Below are 21,014 nucleotides of genomic sequence, written 5' to 3' on the forward strand. Positions count from 1 at the left end.
TTCTGACCAAACATGGGCTGCGTCCGAAACCTGGAAAATGCTGCCTTCGGAGGACACATTTCAAGGCACCAAGGCACGTCCGAATCTAATGTTAGCTTCCTGTCTCCTGAGATACCTTCATCTGATCGATTTTTGAAGGCAGCATATTTGTATCCTTCGCTGCCTTTGATATCCCACAATCCTGTGCTTTCCATTCTGTAACAATTTGCTGGTCAGTTTGTGTGTAAATGTACGTTTTTTTTACCAACATTTCCCACTTCTGATGTCATTTCTAGCGAGAAATGTTCAATAGTGGCAACGATATGCGTCCGTTCATTCACTCTTGTCAAAGACGCTGACGTCAGACGAACCAATCAATGTCCAGATGCCGCCCACATAGATGAAGACGAGTGGACGCAAGTGTGTCATGTAAAGTGCTTTAGTGCGCTCGCATAATTGCAAAGTGAAAGCAAACCAAAACTAACCGAATGTATAAAATGTATCAAAACATGAACTTCGGTTCGGACCTTGGAGCGGACTTTCAGTTGTGAAAACGCCCTAAATCTTCTAAATCAAGTAAAATGACTCAAAATCAAGTAATTTAAGCATGCCAAAGTCAACTTTAATCATATAAAATGTAAATTCCAAGCAGTAAAATGGTGGCCAGTGAAAATGCTGAGTGGCTAGTAGCTTTTGAAAACCACTAGCCACAGTGGCTGGTGAGCAAAAAAGTGAATGTCAAGCCCTGATTACAAGTGATTGTATTCATAGGCTTTCAGCTATTTTGGGCACTGAATTGAACTGGCAGCTGTATGTAGTTTATAAACCCGTCTGTGCATTGTGTCCTCTGATGTCAAGAAAATCAATCCGTGTTTAGCACGGCGTAAAAATATGTTCAGAGTGCCGTCGTGTTGAGGAGATTCAATGTGTGTTTCCTCGACAGCTGCTCAATCTTCCCATGCCGCCTCTCTCGTTCATGCCTTTGGCTTGTTTTAAGGGGTCTTGCAGATGTTGGAGAGCCGGATGGACACCTCGTCCACAGCTGGACGTGTCCACCTGTTCTCCAGCACACCTGCTGTCCCTGCAGGCCTGGCAGAGGAATAAACCGGACGCCTCGGGTGATCCGCCCATGTGACAGAACCAAGTCAAGCGTGACTTCCTCGCCCAAACGCACCTCTGAGTGACAGAGAGAGAGAGAAAGGGCGCTGAAGAACAGCGTGCTATTTTTATGCAATCTGCTATCGGCCATGCATGTATGCATGAAGACGTCCCCGCAGCCGTCTATACGTGACATAATGTACGGTGTCGTGTCACATGTACTCTCCTGATACAGTGAGGAGTGTTAACTAGGGCTCAGCCCGAGCATGAACTCGCACAGCGTTTCCTTTACCAGCCGCTGTTTTCTGCAGCGGGATTATGTCATGGCTCTGCTGAAGACCAGACGGAAAATCTTTATCTAATCTCCTTTTTGAAAGCTTTTAACCCTGCGTTTGTCCTAAAGTCGAAGTAACAGTAACATATCGATTGCCCCTCGTTCACCTTGGACAAGATCTTTAGGCCTTCTGTGTTCTTTTGTGCGTCTTGTCTCGAAATCTGAAACCCACTGAGAGATATGATTGACTCAATTGACTGATGGCAAAACTTTGGTGGCTGAAACCATTTGGGACGCCCGTGCTCATGGTTTCTGCGCTGTGTACTGGTTAATTTACTGTTTCCAAGGCAACACTCACTTTGGAAGGATGCTAATCACTTTAACAATTGCTTTTCAGTCCATCAAACGTCCAGTTGCTCGGTGAGCATGTGTGGGCATCAACCTCGGTTGTGGGATTTTATTGTAATTTTTATGATTTTTTTAGATTTAAGGTTTGTTTTCATTGACATGTAAGCACATTTCCTCCAAAATTGTCATTACTGTAATGCAAAAAGATGTATACTACTACTACTATGCATACTATGACATAGGGCTTGACATTAAAGGGGTGGTTGATGATTTGACTTTTTTAACTTTAGTTAGTGTGTAATGTTGCTGTTTGAGCATAAACAACATCTGCAAAGTTACAACGCTCAAAGTTCAAAGCAAAGGGAGATATTTTCTTTTACAGAAATCGCTTTTTAAGGACTACAACAAACGTCTGGTAGGGACTACAACAAGCTCAAATTTACATAAGCCCCGCCCCTGGGAACACACAACAAAGGTCATGTTGAGAAGAGGAAGAGTTGTTGTAGTCGAGCACATTTGTAGTTGAGTTTTTGGCGTCTTTCACATTTATTGTGATACAGTACGTAACACAAATTCAATAGCATGTCATAAAAGCAAGACGACAACATAAGTTATAACCGTAATTAAACTAAACTATACCTGTTCTCTCTTCATGCAGATATTCTCTGTGCATCTTACAACAGTTCCCACACCAGCGGTTTATAGATCATCATGACAGAATATGCTAATCGATGACTTGAAGATGGTTAACTCCACATCAGCTACATAAATTCATAAATTCATTTTATACAATAGTAATATATTTCTTTCACGTTAAAGCAAACTTTTATTTTGACGGGTTTCCGTGATAGATATTGAAGTTTATGATATGACAATAGGTGTTTTTTTTTTTTTTTTTATTAAACAGTAAAATACTCATGAAGGGACTCTCAGAGCAGGTTCATGACGTTATATAACACCATGAGCGTGATGTGTGTGCGTGCATGTGTGTGTGCGCATGTGCATGCGTGTGTGTGCGTGTGTGTCAATGCGTTTGCATGTGTGCGTGCGTGTGTGTGGGTGCGCACGTGTGTGTGTGTGTGCACGGCTGTGTGTGTGTTTAATGACTGGATTCTGTCAGAGATGTATAAAGTACTAGAGACACATACTTGAGTAAAAGTACAAGTTCCTTATCAAAAAAGTGACTTGAGTAGAAGTTGAAGTGCTCTTTAAGCACCACACTTAAGTAGAAGTACTAAAGTATTCAACATTTTTTGTACTTAAGTATTGCAAGTAGTTTATTTTAAAATGTACTACTCAAGTACTGAAAGTAAAAGTACAAGTATTGTGTTATGTAGTTATTAAAGAAAGTAGTCAAAAGTTTGAACATCATATTGTTTTTATTATTTCAAATAATTAACCTAAAGGACAATCACAATGTTGGTAGGTAATTTTTCTACATATTGTCATATAAAAAACCTGAAAATACTGTAGTTCATTAAGATTAAATCTTACTATAACCACTCTTACTAAAAAAAAAAATGGGGTAAGCACACTTATATTCTCATTTCAAGAGGTGTTCTGAGTAAATGATTTGTTTGTAACACTTTACAATATGGTTTAATTTGTTAACATTACATTAGTTAATGTATTAGACTAATAACTAACATGAACTAACCAAGATCAATACATTTGTTACTGTATTTATTAATCTTTGTTAATCTTAGTTAATAAAAATACAGCTGTTCATTGTTTGTATATGCTACTTCACAGTGCACATTAACTATGTAAACAAATAGAGAGCAATTTGAGCGCAAGACGCTCGTGTTGTTTTAAAGACAGTGAATGCGCGCTCGCGACGCGGGGCTCTCTCTCGCGCTCTCTCTCGCGCTCTCTCTCTCGCGCGCTCTCTCTCTCTCTCATGCGCGGTAATGTGGGTTTGGAATGGAATGATTCGTAACATTTTTATAATTGTAACGAGTAACGATGCAGCACATAAAAAAAATATCGGAGTAAAAGTATTAAACTCATCGAAAATATGTACTGAAGTAAAAGTGGAAGTAGGAGAAAAAAATAATACTCTAGTAAAGTACAGATACTGCCTTTTAGTACTTAAGTACAGTAGTGAAGTAGTTCTACTTCGTTACTATACATCTCTGGATTCTGTCCATGTTTTCCGCTTATATAGATCAATGGTGCACATGCTTTTGGTGTGAGCGCGAAACCTGTGGGAAATAGTGAAATGATGCGTAATACAAGCACTGTTTAACCAGAGGGAATGAGACGAGTGAGTGAGAGGAGGCGGGTGTGTGTCACTTCGCCATCGGAGAGAATGGCAACTTGTCTGGCTATCACCAGACCAAGCTCAGTTTAAGATTGAACATTGGTCCGGGGAGTGTGCTCTGTATTTTCTACTGCACAAGAGGCGTGATCAACGGGCATAGTTCAAATGACTTTGTACGCAAATGGACAGTCCTTCAACCAATCAGACCACAAGAGGCGTGATCAACAGGCATCGATCCATCACTTCTCTATCCGTCATCTTGTTAAACCCGCCAGGTGGATAAGCCAGTCTGTGATTGGTTCCCGCAAAAGTGTGACAGAAGCATGAATGTACTGGTTTCCAGCCTGAGCTGCAGGGTGAAATCAAATCGCCGGCAGATCAGGCTGGGTTTACCCAGTCTAGCTGGCAACAAAAACCGGCCGATCATGTGGAAAATCGGTTGCTTCCGCTCCATGGCCAGTTGATCGGTGCATTTATAGGTCCCTAAATATAAAGCACATCTCATGTTTGACAGCTTTAACGTTTGAATACTAGGAATAATGTGCTTTATGTGTGTGTGTGTGAGTGTTGAAGTTCTCCTCAACCTTGATTCGTTGGCCTCAAAGCATGTTCTGCCTCAGTCTGTCCACATGTTACCCTGTGACTTCTCCATGTGAGAGAGGAGCCCGTTGTGTGCGCTTATCACTGCTAAACGGCCTTTCTCTAGTGTGAACGGCCTCCTCTGTCCTCTCTTGGCTGTGTGTGTGTGTGTGACTGCGGCGGTAATTGTATTTATTGAGACGTCGGCGCCTCATGGCAGAGAGGAAGAGGGTGGAGAAGGAGACGAGGGGGGTGGGCTGCTGGGTGTCTGTCTCCATGCTCTTGTGATCGGGGCGTATGACTGAGGAAGGCAGAAGCAGTGACTACATACTTGGATTGGTGGTAAACAGCAGGAGTAGAGAGAGAGAGAGAGAGAGAGAGAGAGAGAGAGACAGGATTGAGGGGATACAGAGCCACCGGCGGCCCCCGGAGGGAGAGACATGTTGAAATTCTGCACCACCCCTCGCTCAAGGTGTGTAGTTTTCTGTGAGTGTGTGTTTGTTCAGGAGGATGTTGCTGTGGAGATTTCTGGGTAGATGTCTTCTGTTGAGTTTTCATCTGGGTTTCATCATGTTTGACTCGGACCTGGGTCCTGGTTTTACATGGTTTCTAACGGCTCAAAGCTGGTTTAGGAGGTCGATCAGCTGACGTCAACCTGGTAGACCATTTTGCTCAATCGAGTTGGGTTATAACTATTTACATATTCATTTAGCAGATGACTCGCATTTGAGCAATACAACAAGTAATTCATATATATATTTCATAAATTTGTATTCCTTTTTAATCACAGTATAAGTAATTGTATCATGCATATATTATTTATTTATTAATTTATTTCTAATAAACTTCAAATAGTTATTATAGTATGTATGCCAATTTTTGTATCTACATTATTTTAAATAATTTCTATTTATAAATTTATTTTTATTCCTTTTTAATCACAGAATGATTCATTTATCACATTTACAATTTTTTTTATAATTTAAAAAATATATATTTATTTTATAATTTTTTAATCGCAGGATGATTAATTTATCACATTTATTTTTTATTTTATAAACATTTTTTTAAATATATTTTTTATTCCTTTTTAATCACTGAATGATTAATTTATCACATTTGTTTTTTATTTTATAATTTTTAATATATTTTTATTCCTTTTTAATCACAGAATGATTAATTTATCACATTTTTTTTATAATTCATTAAAAAAAATAGTATTCTTGTTTTTAATGACAATATAAATAATTTTTATCGTGTATATATATTATTTATATTTTATTTATTTAAATATTGTAAATAGTTAATACAGATGGGCAAGTATGACAAGTTGTATATTGCAGTATTAATAATATATATATATATATATATATATATATATATATATACTGTATGTGCGTGTATATAATTTTATTTGTATTCTTTTTTAATCATAGTTTGAATAATTTATCACATTTATTTTTTTATTTTTTTTAATATTGTTATTCCTGTTTTAAACTTTAGTGTGTAAAACTAAAATACTAGTAGTTGCCAATATTTACTCATAATGACACCTCAGTTTTTAAGATATATTTTGACTTTAAAACAACCTCCATGTGTCGCAGTCGCAGTGCAAAAAATACAGATAGCAGACCATACCATAATTTTCTCCGCCCTGAGACATTCAACCTTCAGATGGTCTCTTCTCGCAGGCCATCATGTAAATCACATGACTAGATCAATCATTTGAGTTCTCAAACGGCGAGTGTCAAAGTGTGACGAGCAGTCTCGCATGTCTTTAATTCCCACAATTCCTGTTTCTTTTCTCTCCTACAGTCACAATGAGCGAAAGGTGACCTGCAAGCATCCCGTCACAGGCGTTCCTTCGCAAGACAACTGCATCTTTGTCGTCAACGAACAGTGAGTTACTTCTTACTCTCTTCACAGCTTCCTGCAGCATTGAGTCCGAAACAGAGCGCTTTGTCTGAACTTCACACAAGAATCACATTCATGCTGGCGGATGTTCTCCTCTACTGTTATATCACAGACGGACACACAGTTCTGGGGCTGTTTTGAAGGTTGCTTAATTGGAGGTAGAAAGAAATATGAAAAAATAAATAATTTGAAAGATTTATTTCTGGGTCATTCAGGATAAATAGGCATTATTATATTCCATTAGTCTGCTGAAGAGTGCATTTTGAGGGAATCTCACAAAAATATGGACAGAATATAGATTTATAATATGTTTTGTTTATATAAATATATATATATAAATGTATTATTGTATAGGAAAATTATTATTTTTGTGTTAAAATGTGACCATTGTAAATAAAATAATGTATATATTCATATTTTAATAATGTTATTCATATTTTATTGTATTATTATTTAATTTAAATATAAATTGTTATTTTTTGCATTTTGTAAAAATGTAGGTGTAATATACATAAATATGATATTATTATAAAATCAGTGAGATACTGTAATAGTTTTTTATAAATATTTTGAAAATATATACACAAAATGTAATTCATTTTAATTTCGGTTGAAGTTTTAATAATTTTGTGTTTTTCATATTTGTATATGTTTAAAAAAATATCCATAATGTTTTTATTATTATTTTTTCTTCAGTTTATTTGTATATATATATATATATATGTATGTATGTATGTGTGTATGTTTGTATGTATGTATGTATGTATGTATGTATATATGTATATATGTATGTATGTATGTATGTATGTATGTATATACATACATACATACATACATACATACATACATACAAACATACATACATACATGCATACATACATACATACATACAAACATACACACATACATACACACACATATATATATATATATACATATATAATATATATATATATATATATATATATTAAAAAACTTATATTATTATAAAAAGTATTATATAGGGAAAATATTATGTATTTTCTTTTTTGTGGTAAAATGTGACCTTCCATTTAAATGAATGAATGTATATATTCATATTTTAGTAATGTTATTATTTTTATTTAATTATTTTGTATTTCTGCACCTATTTTATACCTAGTACAATTATAATTTCTTTGAATTTTGGATATAAAATGTAGGTGCAATATACATAAATATGATATAATTATAAAATCATTGAGATGCTATTATAGTTTTTTAACTAAAATACTATAAAACAGAAAACAGAAAATATTATAAAAATGTTTAAATAATTGAGTGTTTTTCTCATTTATATATGTTTTTAAAAATATTTCCATATAGTTTTTATACATTTTTATTTCAGTTTTAGTAAGTTTTATATTTTTTATGAGATCCGAAAGCATTGGTATTCTCGGCCCGTCTGCTAATGGATACAAGTGTTACTATTTGTGTGTGTGTGTGTGTGTTTTAAAAGAGTGAGCCACTAAATAGTCAACACACCCCCACATTTTCACACAAAGCCACTACCAATTAACAGGCCAGCAATTAATGAAGAGCTGAGAAATGATTATGTGCATATATATATATATATATATATCCGGGGTGGTGTTTAGGCAGACTGGAGCCGACTGGGAGTGAAGTCATGGCTTTAGTCTGGGAAAATGCGGTGGGAGTGTTGCTCTCCTCCTCCTCCTCTTCTTCACAGCTCAACCTCTCCTGTCCAACGCGAGCTGCTCTCCGGATAATTGTGCTCAGCCGAATGCCCTCGAACCGCTGGAGGAACGAGCGGAGAGCCTTAGCGCTGTCAAACACATCTCTAGTCTTTATCTGGCTTTCTTCTTCCTTCTCGTCTCTCTCTCTCCTGTGTCCTCTAGCAAAGTCAACAACTCCGTTTCTCCAGAAAGCGCCGCAGAACGACAGGTTTAATCTCTGTATTCTCCATTCGCGGATACAAACTAAACGTCGCCGCAGATAAACTTCAGATCCTCTCGCTCTGAAGACACTGAAAGAAGAGATATCTGCATCTGATGAAGACGTTCAGCGTTCACTCTTGTGTTGCTTCAAACCTGTTTGACTTTCTTTCATCTGGAGCACAAAAGATTATGTTTCCTGCTCTGTTTTCATACAGCAGACATCAGAAACCTCCAAAGATGAGAAGAAAAATGACACAAAAGCACTATGAAAGTGGAGTGTATGACTTGTGCACAATATTACAGGCCGTGTTTAGTTATTGTTAACTAAAACGAAAATCTAAAACTATTTTTGTAAAATGAAATAAAGCTAAAATTCTTTTTACTTAAAGTTACACTGTGATATTTTCCCCCATCTAGTGGTGAACTTGTATATGACCATCCAGTGAATATTAGTTTCTCTTCCTCTCAATTTTGATTTCGTTTTAACTCCTACGGTGGCCGATTTAGTCCAAGATTAATATGGCTTCCAGTTCGACCTCGTCCACATTGGACACGGTGCCATCGAGTGTTAAAACGCGAAAGGCGAAGCTTGAATTAACGGGTATGTCCCTCTTTGGCTAATGTACTTTCAAGATGGCGGGGCAACATGGCGACCCGCATTCGAACCCATTACACGTATGTATTTACAATGGCATATTATAAACTTACGAGAATACTTTATTACTTGAAAGAAGTAAATATACATTAAAGGTAGGGTTGGTAGGATTTGGTTAAAAAACTTTTTTTCCAAATTTGTTTAAACTTTCTTTATATATCAATACATAATTAAAATGTAATATACAAGATAAAAACATTGGTAGAGTATATAAAAACAAACCAAGGGCCGAAATAAACGTGCAGGTACAGTTCCCGGTGAACATGGTAAAAGAGTTTAGACAGAGGGTAGTAGCTAAAGCTAACTTAGTTCTAAAAAAAGTTCCTGGATGCGGTGTACCAGCTTCTACACATGCATTTTGTTATCTAAAGTTACATTTTGCGAAATTCAACACGACAGCGATCAACTTGAGCTAGGCATATTGAGTATTTATCATCTCTACTAATGGCTTGCTAAGTGTATAACATTGTAACTTTATGCTAAGTAATGTTAGCTATATTTGGCAGCTACGTGTGCTAGAGAGACATGCTTCATGAAAACATAAACCAAAAAAATGTATAATCAAAATTAAAGATTACCTGTCCAGCAGAAATACAGCCTCGTGAACTCCTCAAAATCAAACGGGTGCGCCAGGGTTGCCAGGTTTTCGCAACAAAATCCGCCCAATTGCTACTCAAAACTAGCCCAAAACAAGCCCAATCGTGTTTCTCCGCGTTTGGGGGGGTAAAATATGTGTCTTTTTGGTAGGGCTGCCTGCTAAAATTCGCAAATCCCAGGGGAAAAATATCACATAATTGGGGTCGCTTCAACCCGCGGAAATGAAAAACAGCCGCGGCAACAGTGTTGAAGTAGCCCGACTTGGCAACACTGGGGCGCGTGCATGTGTGAGCAAAAGTGGTGGTAGCCATGGTAACGAGAGAGAGTGACAGTCGCCCAAGCCAATCACTTGATTCGGCCCGAACGAAAATAATGAGCGGTGTTTATTGCAGATTAAAAAGTCTAGAGGCACTCGATTTTTATACTCTCTTTTTCAGAGTACTTACATTTTAATTATGTATTGACATATAAAGACAGTTTAAACAAATTTGGACAAAAGTGTTTTAGATCATTCTTACCTACCCCACCTTTAATGAGCACATATATTTTTGAAAGAACTGTGTTTTTAGCTAAGAATCAACTAAAAAAGTTACACAGTGTAGCTTTAAATATTAATCATTAATTGTTAATTTTTGCATTTTGTAAAAATGTAGGCGTAATGTACATAAATATGATATTATTATAAAATCATTGAGATACTGTTATAGTTTTTTTTATGAATTTTTTGAAAACCGAAAATATAAACACAAAATGTAATTAATTTTAATTTCGGTTGAAGTTTTAATAATTTAGTGTTTTTCTCATTTTTATATGTTTAAAAAAATATCCATATTGTTTTTATTATTTTTTTATTTCAGTTTGTTTGTATGTGTGTGTGTTCTGCTGGGAAACCTTGGGTCCTCCATCCATGTGGATGTTACTTTGACACGCACCACCTACCTAAGCATTGCTCAGACCATGTACAGCCTTTCATGGAAACGATATTCCCTGTTAGCTGTGGCTCTTTCAGCAGATAATGCGCCGCCACAAAGCACAAATGCTTCAGGAATGGTTTGAGGAGCGAGTTTGAGGTGTTGACTTGGCCTCCAAATTCCCCAGATCTCAATCCAATCGAGCATCTGCGGGATGTGCTGAGCAAACAAGTCCGATCCATGGATGCCCCACCTCGCAACTTACAGGACTTAAAGGATCTGCTGCTAACATCTTGGTGCCGTATACCACAGAGCACACCTTCAGGAGTCTAGTGGAGTCCATGCCATTCTGCTAAACATCTCCTTTTGTTTTCTATGGAAGAAAGATCATCATACAGGTTTGAAACCACTTGATGTTGAGTAAATAATGAAAGCACTTTGAATTATTTCTTTAGTAATGTTTTCTGGTTTTCAGTGTTTTTCTCTGCAAACTAATGAGAGAAGTTAGTGTGTGTTTCAGCTCTGCACTCGGCTTTGCTGCTGATTGCGGGACCTTTTCTACCTGTTTCAATTATCACCTCCATCTGGCTTTTTTTAGTCGATGTTAATGAGATTTACACTTACTTTAGCTGAGAGCGGTTTTCGACAACGTGAGAAAGTCGCACTTTAAGGTGTGTGTGTGCGTTTGTGAAGTGTCAGAGCAGAGAACATGATCTGATGCTCACGCAGAGGCTGAGACCCGCGGCTTTTCCTGCTGGGCCTTTGCTTCAAAACACCGTAGAGCTCAAGATCTGGGGTTTTGGTGATTGTTGCCGTTTGATGCCAGGATATGCTCTTCATTGGCTGCCAGTGAACAACGTCTACTTTGACCCTCAAACCCTGCAGTTGTAGCTGAGACTGGAAGAGTTTGAATTGTCCACATGAGAAGACGCTGTTTTCTGCTGACAAAGTAAACCCATTTTACTTGGAGGTTTATTTGATTGATACTGTTCATATCGCTGTGTGTCATGTGATGAAGAAGATCCAGAGCTGATATTCAGATATGCTAATGGTCACTTGATTTCTGACATGTGCTGGAACTGGACCATCTGACCAATCAGAGCAGAGTAGACCAGTCACAACAGACTGGACCATCTGACCAATCAGAGCAGAGTAGACCAATCACAACAGACTGGGCCATCTGACCAATCACAGCAGAGTAGGCTCTCAGAAAGGCGGGGTTTAGAGAGACCGAATCCTTTGTGGAACCGTTTAACACACTGTGAGAAAAGCGCTGACGCTGCAATGTATATTATGTGAAAATTAAAGAGTTTTTGACCTTTGATGCATGCAAACCTATTGTAGGAGACTCCAAAACAAAATTAGGAACCTTTAAAATATAATCTTACACTCTAAAAAATGCTATTGGGCTGTTTTAACCCAGTGAACGGGTCGTTTTAACCCAGCAATTGGGTTGTTTTAACTAAGTGAATGGGTCATTTTAACCCAGCAATTGGGTTGTTTTAACTAAGTGAATGGGTCGTTTTAACCCAGCAATTGGGTTGTTTTAACTAAGTGAATGGGTCATTTTAACCCAGCAATTGGGTTGTTTTAACCAAGTGAATGGGTCATTTTAACCCAGCAATTGGGTTGTTTTAACTAAGTGAATGGGTCGTTTTAACCCAGCAATTGGGTTGTTTTAACTAAGTGAATGGGTCATTTTAACCCAGCAATTGGGTTGTTTTAACTAAGTGAATGGGTCGTTTTAACCCAGCAATTCGGTTGTTTTAACCAAGTGAATGGGTCATTTTAACCCAGCAATTGGGTTGTTTTAACTAAGTGAATGGGTCGTTTTAACCCAGCAATTGGGTTGTTTTAACCCAGTGAATGGGTCATTTTAACCCAGCAATTGAGTTGTTTTAACCCAGTGAATGGGTTGTTTTAACCCAGCAATTGGGTTGTTTTAACCCAGTGAATAGGTCGTTTTAACCCTGCAATTGGTTTTAACCCTGCAATTGGGTTGTTTTGACCCAGTGAATGGGTCGTTTTAACCCATCAATTGGGTTGTTTTGACCCAGTGAATGGGTCATTTTAACCCATCAATTGGGTTGTTTTGACCCAGTGAATGGGTTGTTTTAACCCAGCGGTTGGGTTAAATGTTTGCTTAAAACAACCCAATTGCTGGGTTAGTCCATTTTAAACGCAACTTGGGTTGTTTTTAACCCAGCATTTTTTAGAGTGTAGGGGCACTTTAATCTTTTCAGCTCAAGAACGCTCTCATCATGAAGCCATGGATTCGCTTCACCTCTCAGGCTGTGTTTAAGGCCAATAAACTTTGGTCAGTCCAGGAGATTGATGCATCCGTCCCGTACAAGTCAATCGCAGGAGACGGCAGTTTCCCCGGCAGTTTCCCCGCCACATTTCTTACTCGTCCCTTCTAAAATAAATATTTAATTGGCTTTATTGTGTCCATAAAGACCATCTCGGGAGCTTTTGCAGGGTTCTGGAGGCCCATGACCCCGTTCTGTTGGTTTCCTCTGACCATAAACGAGAATCTCTCAGCCCTGATCGGTTTCAACTTCTGCTCTGAGTATTTCACTCAGCCCTTGTTAGGAGATCTGGACGCCGGCCGCCACTTCCACTACCGTTCGGCCTGAAGTGCTCTCGTTTCTCCTCGTCACAGTGGAACCTCATTAATTTGCGAAGTCATTTTTTTCACCCTCCTCATATTTCCTCATTTTTGTGCCACTCTGTTGATATATGAGGCTGGTGTGTGCCATAATAGCGCTCGCTGTGCCGTATTAAATCTGACTATAGCTTCAGACGCCCTCGATTACTGAAACAATTAACCATGCAGTCATATTTAGGAGTTTCTTCTACTACATTTATGCCTACGATATTTACATTTACAAATAAATTACATTTATGTCTATATATCCATACTATATATCTATGTACATTAATGTTTTCTAAAATGTTTAATTATATATATATATATAGGTAGGTAGGTAGGTAGGTAGGTAGGTAGGTAGGTAGGTAGGTAGGTAGGTAGGTAGGTAGGTAGGTAGGTAGGTAGGTAGGTAGGTAGGTAGCTAGGTAGGTAGGTAGGTAGGTAGGTAGGTAGGTAGGTAGGTAGGTAGGTAGGTAGGTAGGTAGGTAGGTAGGTAGGTAGGTAGGTAGGTAGATAGATAGAAAACATATATTATTATATTACATTATATATTATATTAAATTAAATATATTATTATAGAGTTTCTTCAACTACATGTATGCCTACGATATTTACATTTACAAATAAATTACATTTATGCTTGTATATCTATACTAAAATGTTCAATTAAAAAAAAAATATATATACATATACATATATATATATATATATATATATATATATATATATATATATATATATATATATATATATATATATATATATATATATATATATATATATATATATATATATATATTAAAATAGATAAAAAATATATATTACTATATTACATTATATATTATATTAAATTAATTATATTATATATTATTTTAATATATATTTTTAGATTTAATTGGCCCAGTGATTTTTTTTAATAAAATGAGTTTGTAAAATGCTTTATTTAATATTAGTCCAACAGTCATTGTCATACATTAATGTAAACCATGTAATTTCCATGACAAATTATGTATTAAGTTTAATAGAATTATCTGATGGGAATTACTTTTTAAACATTTTTGGGATAAAATGGCTTTTTTTTACTTTCTAGCATAATTTCATAAATAGAATTGTATGTATCCTAGACACATAATGTTTAATATTTACAAATTTTTTGCATAATTTAAAGCAACTTGATTAGAAATTACACACAATAAAATAGTCATTGTAATTTTTGAAAAACATTATATAAATCTTTTTAACACAATACATTTTGAAATGTGTTTAATATAAATTTATATCATTATTATATTTTACATTTTTATGTTGTTCTGAAACCAACTAAAACTGAAATTATGCAAAAATGTGTAAATATTATATATAATATTATGCATAACTAAATTACTAGAACTAACTAAAATTAGAACCAAACCCAAAAATATAAAGATAAACTATAATAGTATATTAATGATATTAAAATAACACTATTTTACAGATTAAACGTAATTCCAGTCATGAAATCTAATTAGATTATTTTCTATTTTTATTTTATTTACTATTTTATTATTTTTATTATTCTTTATTATCTTATTTTAAATATTCACATTACCAAGAAACATGTTAGACTTCATAATCTTTTACTTATATCATTTTTAAATCATATTTGATTTTTAATGTAATATTTAGCATGTTTATGTTGTTCTGAAAGTAACTTAAACTAAAATTTGTGATGAAATAAAAAATGAATTATATGCAAAAATGTGTAAATATTATTCATAATATTATGCATAACAAAAATGCACAACAAAATGACTAGAACTAACTAAAATTAACATGAAAAATTAAAGTCTATTTCAACATATTAAAATAACACTATTTTACAGATACGGTTTAGATTAACAGTAATAATAATAAAGTAATAATTTTTATATAATTAAAAAAAATTATGTTATTAGAATTTTTGTATTTTAAAGTCTGGATTTGAGGGTAAAGCAATAAAATCTAAACATAAAACGCAAATGAAAAGTAGTAAAAATAAATGGTTATAGTAAAATGTGATATTTGAATGCCATTCATATAACAAAAGGAAGTGTTTTAATAAAAACCAAGCCTTAATTATCTGCACGCGTTAGCATGTTCTCCTGCGGGTGATTGCAGTTTTACACGGCTGGTTTATCCGGAGGTTGAAGGTTGACAGATTGAGACGCCTTCAGCGACATCCCAACCTGCCAGAAGTCCAGCTGAGATGAATCAGGCCTGTGAGGTGGAGACGGGTTTTAGGGGGAAACTGAGAGAGCTGTACGTGCGTCTCAGTGTAATTAAACAGAAAATCATCCGCGCCATATGTTGATCAGTGTCATTAGGGAGAGTTCGGCATCTCGAGGCCATTATAATTTATTCCACATCAACTTCACTCCTTTTTCTCTTTTGGTTCTCTAACATTTGGAAAATCCAAGTCATATCCGCTGAAGGTGGTCAATTTTTGCCAAACAGCTCAACCTCGACCCTCGAAACCATATCACATTTGGTTTTAGCTGGATTTTCCATTAATCATTGAGTTTCTGCACTGCAAAAATGCTTTTCTTACTTAGTATTTTTGTCTTTGTCTAGAAAACAGAAAAAAAGAAAAAAGATGAACTGAATGCATAATTATTTTGGGTTTGAAACAACTGAAGCAAATTATAGCTCACCATACTGCAAAAAATGCTTTTCTTACTTAGTATTTTTGTCTTGTTTTCAGTCCAAATATCTAAATAAATCTTACAATTTAAATTTTTTTTTTTTTTTTACAAAAAAACGCAAAATACAAAATTCTCGTAGTGGAAAGAGAGTATACACATACAAAATGTAGTCAAGATACAAAAGTTAATAACTAAACAAAAAAAACAACAACAAAAAAGAAAGGGGCTATTTATAAACACAAGTCATTGTCAAAAAGGCTATTTATTTATTTTTTCCCCTTCTTTTCCATTTTTTTTTACTTTATACACACAATTCTGACTTTATACACATAATTCTGACTTTATACACACAGTTCTGACTTTATATCACACAATTAAAATCTGACTATTACACAATTCTGACTGTATATCACACAATTCTGACTTTATACACACAATTCTGACTTTATACACACAATTCTGACTTTATATCACACAATTAAAATCTGACTATCACACAATTCTGACTGTATATCACACAATTCTGACTTTATACACACAATTCTGACTTTATACACACAATTCAAATCTGACTATCACACAATTCTGTTTTTTTACACGCAATTCTGACTTTATACACACAATTCTGACTTTATACACACAATTCTGACTTTATACACACAATTCAAATCTGACTATCACACAATTCTGTTTTTTTACACGCAATTCTGACTTTATACACACAATTCTGACTTTATACACGCAATTCTTACTTTATATATACACAATTCTGACTTTATTCACACAGTGTGTGTGTGTGCATAAGCAAATTTAAAAAATCTTACATTAACTCAAAATTAAGGGAGTTTTTGCTTAAAATAAGCAAAATAATCTGCCAATGAGGTAAGCAAAATAATCTTAATTCAAACAGAAAGAAAGATAATTTTATTAATAATTTATTATACTGATAATTTTTATCTTACCCCATTGGCAGATTATTTTGCATATTTTAAGCAAAAACTCCGTTAATTTTGAGTTATTTCTCCCCAAAACAAGACAAAAACTTTAGCTTGTCTAGTAAATGCTTCTTAATGTAAGATTTTTTTAGATATTTGGACTGAAAACAAGACAAAAATACTAAGTAAGAAAAGCATTTTTTGCAGCTATAATTTGCTTCTGAGTTGTTTCAAACCCAAAATAATTATGCATTCAGTTCATCTTCTTTCCTTTTCTTCTGTTTTCTAGCCTGAGTTGTGGGAAAGTTGTCCATCCTGTTTTAAACAGGTAATGCTTTGCAGGGAGCCTGTTCTCTTAAACCTCATCCGCTTCTTTTGAGTCGTGGAGCCTCCATTCATCTCTGGTTGTTTTGCCATTCTGTCTCATTAATTCTGCTCAAACACTAACCCAAGGCAGTATTTGAACTGAATGGCCTGATATCCTGCTATGCATCGCTAATGTGGAGATATGCAAGATTTATGTGTGCCGTCCGATTTGTCTTACCCACGTTGCATATGAAACATGAAACATCTCCTTGTGGGGAGCGGGCGGTCGCTCTCAGTCAGGAATGAATTATGTTGTCCTCCGCCGCTTCGGCAGGGGTCCCGTAATCCCACGCATCGCGACGAGACGGAGCACTTTCGGTCTGTAAACAGTCCCGTCAAGTTGGACGGAGATGAAACACTCGTTCGTAACGAGTCACAGGTTAATAGGGCTCGATGTACACGCGCCCCTGGTGGCCTCGTGTTAGATTGAGAACGATGCGATTCTGCTAGTTTTTGGCTGGAAGTGATACGGATTTGACAGTTTAACGTTAGGTTTTGTCTGCCGCCAGAACAAAGCACAGCATTGGAAATAGCTCATAACTGGGACAGTGTTGTTCTGAAAGCAGCCAAGATGGGGAAAGAGTCCTAGAGGCCCGCTTTCCTCATTCTGACATTGATTTCCACAGCTAAGATGCCCAAAAAAAACCCAGAATGCTGCTTTACCTGTCTCGTTTTTTTTTTAGGTAACAAACATACTAAGGCGGCGCAATATATCGAAATTATCGAAATATCGCAAATGTACAAATCGCATATATATATATATATATATATATATATATATATATATATATATATATATATATATATATATATATATATATATATATATATATATATATATATATATATATATATATATATAGTAATGTAGTTACTATTACCGTTTCTATATATTATAGATTAATATCATTAATATATATATTAAAATAATACTATTTTAGAGATATGGTTTAGATTTAATGTCATTTACATTAAATTAGTCACATTATTACGAAGAAAATACATTACATTTGACATAAAATACATTACTTTGCTCCTCCTCTTAAACATTAATTTCTGTATGACATCACAAATCCCTCTCATTTTTCGGCCAATCCCTTCGAATTACCATATATAGATATTTTTCTATATTATATAGTTAGTTTCCTGTTTATCAATTCCCAATGGATAAAGTCAAGCCCCGCCCACATTTTCTTCAACACCTTTTATGGAAGAAATAAAAAGCTAGATGTTTCAGGTCTAGCATTGGGAATGAATCTAATAAGACACATATAGACAATCAGACACCAGTTTTATGGTATTTTCTGAAGGTTGTCGAGTTCAACCCCCTCAAATGATTCTCCCGTGAAGGAAAAGCATGAGTTGAAGTCTCTGAGAGAGAAATGGTGGGTTTTAAAAGCTAGCATGACTCACGCTTTTTAGCTGATGACCTCCAGTCGGTGCTGGTGCCCATCCAACCCATAAACCCATCTGAACTCCTCCGTCAATTATCTCTGGATTCAGCGCGGTTTAGCCGGACGACATCGGGCTAATTTCACACTCGCTGCCACTCTTCCTCTGAAGACGCCGTCAGATGTCAAGCGGGTGACGGCCGCCAGCATGGCCACTGAGCGCACGCTAAAGCTCATTATTTGAGAAGAGATTAATTAATGAACGCTAATAGCCGTGTTGAATGCTCAATTTAATTTGAGATCAGCGGCCTGGAAGGTCGTACCCGGCTCTGTGCACTACCCTGACCCCGGAAAGCAGTGTAGTGTGTTTTTGTATTTTCCGTCTCTCTGTGTTGGTGCTGGTGTGTGCATGACTGCATCTCACAATGTGTCTCTTTGTGTTTGTCTCCAACACAAAATCAGATGCTTGTGTCAAAAGGCAGGCACCCACGCAGATGATCTGTGGTGAAGAAATAGTTCAACCCAAAGATCCCAAATTTACTCGCCCTCAATTTGTTCCAAACCCTTATAACTTTCTTTTTTTCTGTCGGAGATGTTTAGCAGAATGTTCTAGTCGTTTGTTGCTTCGGAAAGCACCCCAAATCACCATAAAAGAAGTCCATACAACTCCAACACAAAGATTTGTGTGAAAAAAGACCCAAATTTGCTTAGCTTAATTTGTTCAATATGTAAAAACCCTTCAAAAAAAGTTACATTTGCTTGAAAGGCAACAGTGGCTATGTTCACACTGTCAGTCCAAATCCAATTATTTGCATATCCGATTGGAATCTGATCTAAAATTATTGATGTCCACTATAATTTATGTGCATCGCAACTGATCCGATCCGATTTGTTTGTCTATGCAACTTTCCTTTTCCCGAATATCTGCATTGGTTTCTATGGCAATGACTTTGCGTTGGAAGGCATGAGCCAAAAACAGCAACAACAACCACAACATTGAGGGGTTTTGTAATGCAGATGTGTTATTTACAACATGAGATTAGGAAATCACAGGAAGCAGCTTTATTCCGTGCTGTCGTTTCCACCGGTTTCAACTTCTCCCCGTTATATTTTGTCATTTTCTGCATGTTTCCTATAACAACGTCTGCCGTTTATGTTTGACGTGGCGTGAGAAAGTCACATAAACCACGTGAAATCCGATCAGAGCGGTCAGACTGAAACTCATTTCCATACGTTTTGAAAAGGATTTTAAATCGCGTATTAAAGTAGCTTGAAACTGATCGCATTTCATGTGATTTTTTTTTAGTAGTTCACACTTGCTAATCTAATCAGATTTCAATCGGATATGCAAAAAAAAATCGTATTTGAACTGACAGTCTGAACATTAGCCAGTGAGACTTGTTTCTTGAATATTGAGTGTATTTTGTCTGCACTAGTAGATTATTTCACTTGTTTTTTGTATGACGCAACGATTTGCACGAGCTCTGCAAATCAACACTTCAGTCAAGTAAAGTCACGTTTATTTATATTACATTTTATACAATAGATGGCTTTAAAACAAGCAGCTTTACAGTATTAAACATTAAAAAACACTGTCAGGGCCCTATCATAAACACGTCACAATGCGACACAAGTGTTTTTTGCTAGTTTCAGCCGGACGAAGTTCTCATTTTCACGTCCAGTGTCACGTTGTTTAAATAGCAAATGCACTGTTCACCCATGGGCATGCTGGTCTGAAAACCAGGTGTGATCAGGAGCATTGTTGGTGTGTTTCTATTTAGAGGAACTGGAAACGACTGCGCCATTGACCAACACAAACCTGGTCTTAAGTCAATGATGTAGTATTTTGTGTGTTATTTAAAGGGTGTGTCAGTAATATATGCCTATAGGCGGGTGCACAACGCGCGTACACTCTGCTTATTACACACACAGGGATGCGCAGCAGCACACACACATTTTTAAAAAATAAAAATAAAAGATTCCTCTCTGGAGAAGCGTTCAGTCTTTCCGCTCACATGTAAATAGTGAATCCGCTATGGTTCGAGCATAACTGGCTTTTAAAGGGAAAGGGAGATGAGACTCTGATTGGTTTATTGTGCGTTACGCCCAAAACACACCCATGACTCATTAAGAGAGCAATGATAGTTCGGAGAACTTTTCCAGAAATTTCACTTGGAAAAACTCCCGTTTTAGCCTGCTTTTGTTCGAAATGATGTCTCATTCTTTGATTTCGCTTGAACTATATCAGAGCCTTAAAAGTAGTCCATACAACTTGTGCATTTATTTGATATCATGTGAAAGATTTGTGTAAAAAAAAATTCTTTCTAGTTTTTTGTATTATCAAATTAGCTTTAGAATCAACACTGAGATTTCAAGACTTTTATTATTTTGTCTTAATGCACTGGCTGATTGTTTTTAGTATAGCGACACGCGTCATAATCTGAAGACCACGCCCACTGGGGGATGGGGGGGCAATCA

The 21,014-nt window shown here is 36.0% G+C and overlaps 1 protein-coding gene across 29 annotated transcripts in view; it reads left to right on the forward strand.

Annotated features, from left to right (window-relative positions):
• The window catches only part of plekha5 (pleckstrin homology domain containing, family A member 5), a 259,065-nt gene that overhangs the window by 147,166 nt on the left and 90,885 nt on the right, over positions 1-21,014 (forward strand). For 24 of the 29 annotated variants that reach the window (XM_079817045.1, XM_079817050.1, XM_079817051.1 and 21 more), the window contains exon 4: positions 6,357-6,440. In XM_079817045.1, coding sequence (XP_079673171.1) covers positions 6,357-6,440 — 84 coding nt within the window. Of the gene's footprint in view, positions 1-4,759; positions 5,014-6,356; positions 6,441-21,014 lie in introns of those variants that run through there. The other 5 variants (XM_079817058.1, XM_079817060.1, XM_079817053.1 and 2 more) reach the window with 5 other exon arrangements.

The sequence above is a fragment of the Gobio gobio genome (assembly GCF_949357685.1).
Source record: "Gobio gobio genome assembly, chromosome: 5".
In the NCBI taxonomy this organism is placed as follows: Eukaryota; Metazoa; Chordata; class Actinopteri; order Cypriniformes; family Gobionidae; genus Gobio; species Gobio gobio.